Source organism: Bactrocera tryoni, chromosome 4, assembly GCF_016617805.1.
Source record: "Bactrocera tryoni isolate S06 chromosome 4, CSIRO_BtryS06_freeze2, whole genome shotgun sequence".
NCBI lineage: Eukaryota > Metazoa > Arthropoda > Insecta > Diptera > Tephritidae > Bactrocera > Bactrocera tryoni.
In genome coordinates this window covers 26515230-26528587 of record NC_052502.1, presented here as the reverse complement: position 1 = coordinate 26528587, position 13358 = coordinate 26515230, and the positions used below count along the sequence as shown (strand labels likewise).

The 13358-nt window shown below is 32.8% G+C and overlaps 1 protein-coding gene across 1 annotated transcript in view; it reads left to right on the top strand.

Moving 5' to 3' along the window:
• Positions 1-13358, top strand: part of LOC120773746 (cytokine receptor-like) — a 54913-nt gene that overhangs the window by 19122 nt on the left and 22433 nt on the right. The window contains exon 2 of the mRNA XM_040102807.1: positions 9475-9626. Coding sequence (XP_039958741.1) covers positions 9475-9626 — 152 coding nt within the window. The remainder of the gene's footprint in view (positions 1-9474; positions 9627-13358) is intronic.

The following is a 13358-nucleotide window of genomic DNA, read 5'->3' as shown; positions in this document are numbered from 1 at the left end:
TGGCATCGCCCACTTATGGACCAAAAACCATATCTCAGGAACTACTCCACCGATTTCAATGAAATTCGGTACATAATATTTTATTAACACTCTGATGACATATTCGAAATATGGGTGAAATCGGTTCACAACCACGCCTTCTTCCAATATAACGCTATTTTGAATTCCATCTGATGCTTTCTCTGTATAATATGTAAGTACATACATATATACAATAGGAAATGAAAATACAATTCAATACTCAAAGTACACAAATTGATCTAATCTAATTAATTTTACAGCAAAATAAAAATATGTAAATGACGGATAATGAAATCTCGATTATCATTTTATCATGCGAGAGTATAAAATGTTCGGTGACACCCGAACTTGGCCCTTCCTTACTTGTTTTATATATATATTAAGGGGTCCCGGTGGTCTAGAATTTTCAAAGAATCGATTTTGTTTTGTTTGATAATTCGAAAGTATAGTATACAGTGTATAGAATATACTGTAAATTTTTTGGAGGGATATTCACATTATTTTAGCTTCTACAGCCGTTTTAGCAGGTAGCGCGCGGTCGAGGGGCTCAATGAATGGATGCTTTGTACGTCATTTATCTCAAACTACTTTTTTCGGCGTGCCGTTGATGAAAAAAAAACTATCCATCCGAATCACTTGAAATTTTAATATGGTGTTTATAAGATCAATATCTATCGTCGGGACTACGATCAAATTTTAATTTTAAGAACTTCGATTTTTTTTCGATCTAAAACTTGTCCAAAAATAGCTGTTTTCATAGTTCCAGCGATTGCTGCACTCCCACTGATTAATAATTTATTTGGTTTTTATGTTTCAGATGTTCTGAAGAGTCAAAATCAACAACGGCACCGGGAGTCATTTTTTAAGATAGCTTTTTTTGGACCCCATTTTTAATATTGTTAAAATTTTTTTTATTTAACAAAAAACATATTTTTGTACTTTTCATAAGTGTATAAATAAACTGTAAAATTTTTAAATCGATTGCTCTTTTTGTAAACCTTAAAAAAATCCTGAAAACACCCTCAATTTAAGGGTTCTGTCAATAAATATGTACCATTTAGATTGACCACTTTTTGCCATTTTTCCGCTAGAGACATTATTCCATCAGTGTAAATTGAAATTTCGAAATTTCCAGAACGGAAGCGAGCGAACCATTGTTGTGCTATACGAACTGATACAGCATCGTCTCCGTAAATTTCACAAATTTCATTGATTTCCTTTTTTACACAAAAATTTCGAAATATAGCGCATTTCTAAATTATTTTCACTCATTTTTAAACAACTGTAACTTTCAACTTCCCTGAATTTATTTTTGTTAAATTTTCGTTAAATGAAGCCTAAAATCTCACCTTTCCAACACTATATGGTAGGACGCAATGTGATTGGTAGCACTGGAGATATACGACTGCAACGACATACATATATTGACAAAATACGAAAGGACTTTTTCGACTACCCATTATAAGAGCTAAGTTCATATCCATAGTAATCTATTGGCCATCAGCTGGATTTAACTTTTTAATGACATTCATTCGGTTAATTGGGTTTCAGTTATTTGTAAACAGAAATATTAAATCTTTGAGCTTAAAAGTTTGAAGTTTTAGCGATAATTTTTCCTAGAGACTAAAACTGTATCCAACAGGCAGCATGCAGGTATGCATTTAGCAGTAGTAAAAGACGAAAAGCTGACTATTTTGCTTTGCACTGAGAAGTTTTCCCCTCAAACATTTAATTGTATGTGCTAATTGATATGCAAAAATCTATACACAACTAAATAACGGCAAAACCGATTAAAACTGTGTACTCCTATATAATATAGTACTCCTATATATTGTACATATGTAAGTATGTACATATATTCGTATACATATAGTAATAGCAAACTACCATCTTGCGGGCACTTAAACGTCGAATGGTCAGAATTTTCTAGCGTAAAGTGTAGTTAAATTTGTTTGCAAAATTCCAGTAAATTAAATTCATTCATTAAAAGTTCACAATATCTATGTAAAGTATGTGAGTGTGTGTATATTTTCGATCCCATACAAACGGATGTAAAATGAGTCGGTATTTTATATATCATTTTACTTCAAACGAATTCAGAAGCTGGCCATCATTTGTCACTTAATTACTTTAAATGTACCGTAGACATACATATTTATATATATATAATATATGTATAGTCATGTAGGTATATACTATAGTATATATGCGTGCCAAATATCATTTCATATCGTCATCTAGTCGTTGTTGTTTCTGGTCGATTGGATAATTAAATGTCTTCGCCCGTAGTAAAGTCGCTAGCTGTCCATTGAGTTCATCGTCTTCGGTGCTCATATGACCGATGAGAATTTTTTTAATCCATGAATACTGATTTGGCCTTGCACAGAATCTGTCAAACTTCTTTTTTTTGTATCAGTAGAATATGTTTTCGTAGTAAAATATTGGTCTTTTAAAACACAGATTCCTCTATAAAATTTTTTATCAAAACATCAAAACTTGTGTTACTCAAAATGATATATCTCATGAACCAATCGAGCAATCGTGTACAATTTATGTACATCAGGTTAGGTCTAACTATAAAATATATAGGTTCAATTTTAGTGGCTCCCACTCGTAGAAACGAGATAACCTTTTCAGTCTTTTCCGTCATTGTACTATAAATGCCACATTAAATGAGTACGCTTATTGTTTTAGGGTACATTGCGTTTTAGTCGTCGAACAATTTTACCATAACATTTAAGACCCCTTCCCTGCTGATTTAACTTTTACTCTTTTCTAATAGATTTAATATTTTCCACCAAATCAACTCTTGCCTTCATAACATTGAGATTACGAAGACAAGAAATACATACATATGTACACGGTACATATTGGGTAGTCGAAAAAATCTTTTCGTATTTTGTCTATAGATATCGTTGCAGTCGTACATCTCCATTGCTACCAATCCCATTGTGTTATACTATATAGTGTTGGCAAGGTGAGATTTTAAGCTTCATTTAACCAAAAAACAAATAAAATTCGGAGAAGTTGAAAAAAGTTACAAAATGGTACATATTTGTTCATTATTATAAATAAAAAAAATAATTTGAAGTTTGATTAGAAATACGAAAAGACTTTTCCGACTACCCAATATATTCATAGATTTCATTCGGGTTGAATGAGAGGGGCACGAGCACGTTGTCATATTTCACATTCATGAACTAAATATGAATTAAAACAAAAGCTTAAAAATGGTTAATAGATATTCAAAACAACCGGATTTGTTATTTAATGAAAGAGATAAAAATATTATAATAAGAAAAACAACAGCTTCAGATTGGCCGTTCATATAGTCAAGCAGTATCTACGAGTTTTTAATTAAATTGTTTACTGCAATAATAGTGTCGCACAAGCTGATTAAAAAGTCAGAAGTGAAACTCATACTGGCGCTAGATTCATTGTTGGTACTGTCTTTCCAAGCGTGAGCGTCTTCTGCTTATTGTCACGATTGGTTTTATTTTCATAGCGACCTTCGTGCCGTAAGACAATTATAGCTGCTCGCTTAGAATGTTTGATTGTAATGAGACGTCATTCGAGTGAATTAGTTTAAATTATATTATGACAGAGGGGTTTCAGAACTTTTAAGGGCTCCTTTGGGGATTTTGAATCCCATTTTTTGTTTTGAGATAGATATAATAAAATCTGAGATTAGATATTTCTTCATGTCATTCCCAAAAGGTTCTGAAATATTATTATACTAATTAGAACAAATAAGGAAGAGCTAAGTTCGGGTGTAATCGAACATTTCATTTTGGTGAACAAAACTATTATATCCTGTAGAAACATGTTGTAAGAGTATAAAAATGCTATACATGCCTTAGCGGACTTCTAATAAAAAAGCTCTCTTAGCAGTGATGCGACTAATGCCGGTGTTAGTTGTTGTTATTTGGTTTGCTTCTATAAATTTGTTCGTAAAAGTTTTGTGAGAAATACATATGTACATATGTATGTACATCTGTAGCTACATATGAGCGGCAAATATTCTCGAAAGCTGTTAAACAATTCGCTCCGGGTTTCACAGAATGGGAATTGTAGATGTGTTTTATTTCGGTTCGAAATGTAGATTAATTTTGGGGTTTTATTTAAACATACATACATATAACTAATGAACTTTTGATAACCGAGTAAATAGTATAATTTCCATCATTTTTGGTTTGTTTTGGTTATGTTTGTATAAATGTAGCGCATATATTTGTTTTACTGTACTAAAAAGGGCTCAAAGTCAACACATGCTGGAAGTAAGGCTTCACATAATCGCAATATTTAAGTTATCAACACGTGGTACATATGTATGTATGTAAGTATGTGTTCATATGTATGCAAGAATAGTTTTATTGCGCGTAAAATCAAACATTTTGCTCTCTTTTTTAATTAATTATACATTCATAGGTACATACTTATGTACATACATAACAATAGGAAATATAGCGTTTTTATTCTCGCTTAATATGCATTAGCGTATGTACAAGCGGTATACTTATATGTTTTTTATAAATTTATGTACAATTTAGAGACGATTGTGTACATTTCCGTAATTCGTGTATTTAAGTTAATGCGTATAAATTCTCAGCATACATGAAAGTACACTGTACAAAAAACGCAAACTTTATTATACGTCTTTATCGCAATACTATATTATATATGTACATATACATATATTTTATAAATACATACATACATATATAGGTACTTTTATAATTATCAAATATTTAAACAAAGCCTTTGCATTGTTTGATACTGTGGATTTGTAGTTCAATTTTTATACATATATGTATGTATGTATAGGGTGATTCCATTTCAAGCTTCACTACTTTTTTTTAAAGAAAAAACATAGAAACTTCAAATTTAGTGGAGAGTATTTATTATCATTCGAAAGAACATTCTTTGGCTTTTATGTTTTGAAAATTATCTACTTCAAATGTTGGTCGCGGTTACGCTTCAGATGCCCTATCCGTTGAATCCAATTTTCAATGACTCGTTCGAGCATTTCGTCTAGTAACTAGCGAATGACACGCGTGATGTTTTGCTCCAAGACTTGAATCGAAGCGGGATTGTCCGCATAGACTTTAGACTTCACTTATACCATATGAAAATGTCGACCGGCCCGAAACGTAAAATTATCTGCTCACAATAAGTCCATTGAATGATGTGATGTGTGGGAAGTGGCGCCGTCTTGTTGAAACGATGATTCCATCGGCCCAGAAACCACAGTAAACCGTTTTTCTTCTGAATAAAAAGGCAGCTGTTGAATCTCTTCAGGTTGCTCTTCGTTTACAAACCCATTGAGCCGGAAATGAGTCCCATCGCTGAACAAAATTTGGCTCGAAAATGTTGGATCTTCTTGGAACTTTTCGACGGTCTTCAGTTCAAGCTGTATTTTGTACGCTTTCAATTTAAGATCTTGACGTTAAATGCGCCAAGTCGTTCCATATGTCAGTCCGAGTTACTGCGAACAGTGCCGAATCGAATAAAAAAAATTAAAAATTTTTCGATTTACGCTCGATCGCTGACAAGAAAAGATCCAATGTTGCTCCTTCTCCGTGGATAAAACTTAACAAAAAAGTATCTACTACAAGACATTGTCCGCATAATGACAATAAAAATGGCAATGTTTTAAACTTGAATTTTACCAAAATTTTACATTAAAGAATAAAGAAACGAGAGATTGCAGTGCATCAGTTTCTTTTGTCTGGAATAGTTTGTACGATTCCGCACTCCTCAATGCCTAACGAATCGAATACAGCTTAGAACAAAATGCGTTCTTCTTGATTGAGTCTGGAACAGTCTGAATGAATATGACCGATCCGTTTACCAAGTTGGAACACATGAGAGCTCTCTGTTAGTCTGGTAATATCAACTGGTTCTATTTTCAGACTTGGATTTGGTAAAATGTCGAAAAACTCAGACCTTAAAATTCGATTCATTTTTTTTATTGACATTAATATTTAGGAAACGGTGAAGTCTCTGATTAAACAGAGACTTCCGAGGTCTAACATAACAGTTATATTTATAACTCAGTTACTTGAAACCAAGCAAAATCAAATTTTTCATCCCCTAAAATGACATCGGAGTAAATACTTATCTTTCCCGTTGTAAATAAAAGTGTTAATAAAAACGGTACAATCTGTAACTATTAACTGACCCTTTTCATATTCTTATTTTATTTTTTTTTCGGAAGAAGCAACACGTTGTCAATACATATGATGAAGCCATATATGTACATATATTCGTTTCGCAGTCCTTAAAGCTCTAAAGCAATCTCTCTGATTTCGGCCTTTTTTCTTCGTAAGACAAATTCTCTGATTTTGCATAGACATATATGTATATGTATATATTGTAAAATTTATTCGTTTATATTTTATTTACTTATTTAAAATTATCAAAAAACTTCCTCGAATTTTATATTTCTCTTCTTGGTATTCGCTTAAATCTCATTACTAAAGATCGCTGTACACTACATCTGGCGATATTTGCAATGTGACGTCTGTGCAGCAACAAGTGTGGTCAACTTAATATCAATATTATTATCTCTTTGGCCACACATGCGCATGCATTAATGATTATATGTATGTTGCTCACGAATCCCCAATGAATTGTATTTTGATCTCAAGTACGCTGGGGCGTATGAGTGATGTGCATTTGTGTGTACAATCAAAAGATATGCCATTTGACGAATTTCGCAAGCATTAAACAGACGTACATACATACATATATACATGTATACATTTAGATTTGTGTGGTTGAAACGTAATAATTTCGAATCCACTTGTCATTTGCGCAAATGTCACATACTCCGAAATCGCTGCACGTCAGTGGGAACGCATGAAAAGTTCAATTGATAACAAGTTTTCTACGAATTGCATTCTTTATCTCCCTTTTTTTAAATATAAACAAATGCGAATTAAGCAACTTTATTACGTTTAAGTTATTGTCTCAATGAAAGCCTATTGATGGTATGAGTGCAATTTCCGGAGTCCCAGGAAAATGGTGCTTTTTCGTATGTTTTTCCTTTCGGTTATGGATTCTGGGTAATCTGATTAACGTAAATGATAGATGACAAGTTATTATGCGATTTATAAATGCTTATTTGTATTTATACAATAATACAGTTGTTTGTACAAATTACTAGTATTTATGCTTTTCCAGTTCACACTCGTTTATATAAATACTTGCCTCGGTTTGTGTATGAATCTTTCTTAATCTTCACTTTAAACTTATCTGTTATTAATGAGAGATTATAAAGGCACCACTTCAGTCCGAATTTTATAATTAGTTAGACAAAGCTTTAGTCTATTGAAGTTTCTTCTCGACTGCCTAGTGAATAACTTTCTTACAAACACTTTCTCTCATAAGTATATAATATGCTGTCCAGATTACAATGGTAATTACTTATTTATATAATTATTACGCACTTTTGCGGTGGAAAATGTGTTTGTTGATTAAGTTTATCAAGTTATTGTGTTGAAAAAGTAAAAAATTTGACCAGATAAAAAAAAACAAGAGTTCCATGGAAATTTGCTAAATCGATATTTTTTTATTTTTACCAAGGCATTTTAAGACTTCGAATTCAAGTGATTTCAGAGAAGTTCAATACTTAAAGTTACCTAAAAAAGAAAAAAAAACAAGGGAAGTGAACTTAAAAAGTCGACCACACAATAATGTCAGAATGTTTGAAGAGTAGAAAAACGTTCATTTGTGCTGCACCAAAGCTTAAATACCCTTCAAAAGTGCATTTCTCATAGCATAAAAGAACTTTATTTTGATTTTGACCGTTTAGTGCGTATGAAAGCTTTGGTATATGATATAGTGATCGGATCGAAAAAAATTTGTCTCGGAGATTGTGGCGCATACTTAGACAATAACGATTCGTGAAGATATCTGGTTAAATAATAAGTTCTTCATACATGGTTTTGATTTTGATCGATCAATTTGTATGACAGCTCTATGGTATAGTGCTCCGATATCAGTGGTTCTGACAAATGAGTACTTATTGGCGAGAAAAGGTCGTGTATCAAGCAACTTATCGATATGAGTCTGAGGGATTAGTGGGAATTGACTGAGGGATTAGTTCGAATATATACAGTTGGACTAACGGACAAGGCTAATTAGACTCAGCGCATCATGCTGATCTTGTGTATCTATACTTCATAGGGGCGTCGACATTTCCTTCTGGGTGTTACAAACTTCGTGGCAAACTTAATATACCCCGTTCAGAGTATAAAACAATTTCTTGGATCAAATTAGCTTTTACTATTTAACATACCTTGGCGGTCCGATAAGTATTTAGTCTACAAAAGAAATGTTGTAAATATTGTGACATATTTCTCACTTTGCAGTGCTCCAACTGTTTAAGACGCCTGAAGAGGGGTGCAAAATAGGCAACGTTCGATTCAAAGTCTGGAAAGTGACTATTTAAAGTTTAGGGCAAAAAAAATTACACGAGGTCAAATAGATCCAAGAATTCGGTTTAAGCTCGAGGTAATCTATATAGATCGCATTTATGAATACTAAAAAATCGCAAATAAAAAAGTTAATCCTTGCTGAGAAGCGTAACCTTTTTTTGTCCGGGGTGAGCTACCGCGAACTAGCAAATGAAATGTTGCTTCGCTAGGCACAGAGCTTGGACAACATTTATCATTTTTTTTAGTAGAAGCTTGGAATTATGTTTCAAAAAAAATTGTTATTATACCCTACACACATCAAACGTATTACTACCAGTAACGAGACATGTATGTATTTATGAATATTATGTCGAAACGGTTCAGAAATTTAGAAAATCCGCTGAAAGCACTGAGAGTCATCTCGGCTGTGGCTTATAAAATGTGTATGGTTGGATTAAACATTATAATGCTTATATTGACTCAAAAAGAGTCTCTTTTGAAGGGGATAATAAATAAATATTAAAATGTGGGAAAATGTTTTTTTTTGTCAGACCGGGTCAAATTTGATCACATGTGATACTATATTTTTTGAGTTCTATCATTTAAAATCCTATTTTTATATTAATAATAATATTTTTATTATAATATTATTTTTTAATAAATCGCTGTTGCTTACTTTTGTCGCACCATTTCCATAAGTACCGCCTTTTGCCTCAAATGCGTAAGCAAATGCATTCGTTTAATTGCCAGTAGATTCCAAGAACCCTTCAGCCATTAAACAATAAATTCATTGAACATTTCTCTTTATTGGAAATAAATAATACCATTTCCATTCTTGCAACCTTCACATTTATCAACCTGACCTACCCATTATTTTAAGTGTATTTAACCAATTAGCGGTACTTATAGGTGGTACAACACCACAACATAACACAGACTTATGTATGTATGTATGTATATAATTCATATGTGTACTTTTGTAGCTTAAGCTGACGACTAATTTCAGTTATTTCTTCCCATCATTTACTTTCAGTTGGCGAATAGCAATACTCTCCGTCGGCACAATACTGCTGCACGCGATCGCCACAGTGACGGTGGATGCGTCGGCTATAGCGATGGCGACAACAGCGGCGACAGTGCTGACAACGGTGGCGGCAACACCGTCATTGAACCCTTCAACGCCAGGTAAGTGCTTAGCACATGCTTACAGAATAAGCACGTGCGAAATAGCCGAACAGTAAATAAGTGTGGTTTATTTTTGCACTTTATTTACACGTCACTCAAACACAATAGGGTTATTCATGATCTGCTTTAGTGGTATTGCACTCATGGTGTTCATATGTATGTATGTATGTATGTATGTATGTACCTTTTAACTTTGTTATTTTTATTACAATGTTCAGTGAGCTAGAAAAGAAGGTTGGTTTACGAATTGATGCTAGTTTTTGTTTAAGAGAATCTGCTTATGCCCGTAATATCATATTGAATATCAGTTGGCAAAATACTCACCAAATGTCCATTGTGTCCTGAGATTGTGATTACGAGTCTGTAAAGACATATATTTTTTAATGTCTAGCAATTATTGTCCTTTATTTGTCCTGTTTGAAATAAATCTGTTCTACAGTTTACTTCGTATCCATGTTATTCTTTTTATTTCAAGACCTTAAATGACTTCTTTATTTGTCTTTAAATTCTTCTTTTTTCGCTTGGAAGTTGTTAACAAAGCTAGACGAGGAGGGAGATGTGTATGTACATATGTATATATTTGATTGCTAAGAGAATATTTAATGCAACCATCATCGGGGGCTTTGAATTAATTTTAGTCTATTCAGCAGGATTGTTTCTGGTCGGAAGGTATTAGAAATCCATATATGTTAATAAAATGAATTAGCTTCTTATAACATCCATCTACCATTTGGAAGTATCATCAAATGTAAGAAGTTCTGTACCATATATGTATGTAAGTATGTCAAAGCGTTACGTATAAATAAAAATGTAAGGCTAGTTTCGTTGAGAGGCAAGGCTCCAGTTGTCTTGGGTTCTAAGCTCATCTACGGTTTGGCGAATTTCGCTTATGTATTCCTTGAATTTTTTATGACACCTTTTTATTTAATATTATATAAACGCCCGTTGAGCTGGCTAGACTGACAAAACAAAAAACATTTTTACGTATTTTAATATAAATCTATTATTGTTTTCGTTACGGCTCATTTTTGAAATGCCATTTGCTTTGTATAGCTAACGTCTCTTCGCCTGTAATGATGCGTTTGCAGAATGTAGTGTCCTCAGCTAAATTGTCAAACAAAATGATGACAGTTTTGCCAAAGCTTCATGTCATGTCTTCGAAAACGTAGGACGGATAAAAGACAATCCAGTGAACTGTTCAGATATGCTGCTGGTTATGGTTTTGTCATACTTAGTGTGGTTTACTTACTCTGACATATGAAATGTTGTTTGCCTTAAGTGGTTTCAGTAATGGCAAACCTCTGTTATGGGTGACGCTATTGCATAGGACTTTAACTTAAGCAACACCTTAACATACCTTTTACACTTTTTTAATTTAAAATTTTGAATTTTGACTCCATAATTTGTACACTAATTACTTATATAGAAACTAAGTTCAATAAAACGTGAATAACCCTAACCTAAGAAATACATAAGTACATATGTAGATAAGAGTAAGCCGTTCTTACTTTAGAAATTTTGTTGTGGCGGCTTCGTTATTTTTAATCGTCACGAAAGAAGATTGCCTTAATTTAGTAGAATGGATTGGTAGACCATCGGTTTTAGACTAATTTACTACATTGACTACTATAAATCTAGAAATTTCTTTATTTACTTATATGATGTTGTTGTTGATTGAGAAGTATTTACATATGTACATATGATTACGATTTTTGAACCCAATTGTAGAGTTCAAGATCTCAATTGTTGTGATTGATATCTGTGACCCTAGTGAAATCTCCCACAATTCCTTGAACTGTGCTTACATTTACATACCCGTCATTCCATAAATTTTCTCATTTGCAATTTTTATTGCAATCGCATAAACCAGAAAATGAGTAAATATATATATGTATATACATATGCACAATTATTTTTTATCGACACCTCGTGCATTTCAAAGGCCTTTCAGTGACATTCGCAGTTCACACATATTACCATATACATGCTTAAATAAGAAATAGTGATATTTGTCCAGTTATGGAGCTGTCCGGTTAAGAGGATTGTCTTTATTGAGGAATTTCACTTTATATGTATATATACATACATATGTACATATACATATGCACATACTTGGATGCACCTACAGTTCTTGTGTTCTTGACATTTTGCGAGATTGCAATAAATCACCATTTGTTCATCAATTTCGACGTTTTCCTATTAATGAAACTTTTAATTTCTCATTCTATAAAATACCGTCATAACGGCGTTATAATTCCTACATCACCGACCGATTATCAATGTAATTTTATTGCTGTTGATTTGTTTACACTTTAGGTTTATTTACTTTATTAGTTTGTATGTACATATGTATGCCCGCAAAGTCTCAGAATAGAAGAAAACATCGTAACAAATGTCAAATTACTGTTTTCAAAGAAATCCAATAGCTCTTGGCCATATTCAGGAGTGTGCCACTGTTTATGCGCTTGTAAGTACATATGTATATAAGTGTAATCATGTCATAAATGCCCCGTAGGAAAATTTATAAAGAATGTTTCTTGATTTTGATCAGAGCCAAGTTCTCCAACTACAATTTTTGATTGGTTTATCATTTGATCGGTTCATTTGTTTGCTATGCTATATTATCTTCCTTTTTCCTACAGGGTAAATTCGTATGTGCGAGTGCACCTTTCCAGAATATGTACATAGTGTGTATGTAACTTCGAAATTCGCTGTAATAATTCGAGTTTTCTGGTTTTGGTTTTGTATTTCATTCTGTCGTGCCGGTATGGTGCACCTGTCACTTTTCTAAGGCAATACAAGTGCTTATGTTCATATGTATGTACGGATAGTCCAGGTTTGTACATAAAGCGATATGAGGTTTTTCGTGTAGATGTTTAAATATTTTGCACGTTAAGTGTTAATTGTATTCCATGGAAGTGAAAAGTGTGAGATGTTGTTGTAGCATCGTAAAGTATTCCCCGAAAATATTGGAGCAATCAAAATATATGTATGTATGTATATTTATTTGTAATTACAAAGCCACACTTCTTTAATTTTATTGTTTATGTAGCAGTAAATTGCACGCACAGAAATAAAAGCCCGTCAACAATTGTTGAACTTCTGAAACAGCTGAGTGCTTTGTTCGCGCCATTATCAGAATTACTGGAGAAAATATAATAGTATTTACATACTTACATATGTATAATAAAATTCATTTAAACGAAGGGAAATATGTGACAATTAGGCATGTTCTGTAATTCACTGGAGTTCCACTAAATTCGATTCGAACATGTCATACGATTTGAAGTCTGAAAGTGTTTACCGAAATTTCGAGACAGTTTTATGCCCAGATTTTTTCGGAACTCCAGAACAGCAATATATGTTTTTGCCAATTTTCAGGTCATTTGATATAAGTCTAGCATTGAACCGTTTCATACCCAGAACATTAACCAGATTTTGGTCAGATCTTCTAACATGGTATTGTGTAAAAACTTTGTAGTCGACTGTCTTGTAAACGAATGAATCTACTGTATATTTTTTAGTGTTCGAAACTTCAAAATGTTTTTTCTACAACTCGCGTTTTTAATGTCAAAGCCCTTCATAACTTCACAACTACTGCACCAATTCTTTTGAAATTTTGAACAATATTTGGATATATCATTTACCTGGAAACTATTATCTAACGAATGGACCTTGGTGTTTTTTATATAGTGATACAATATCAAATTATGTGGAACACTGCAATCCTTC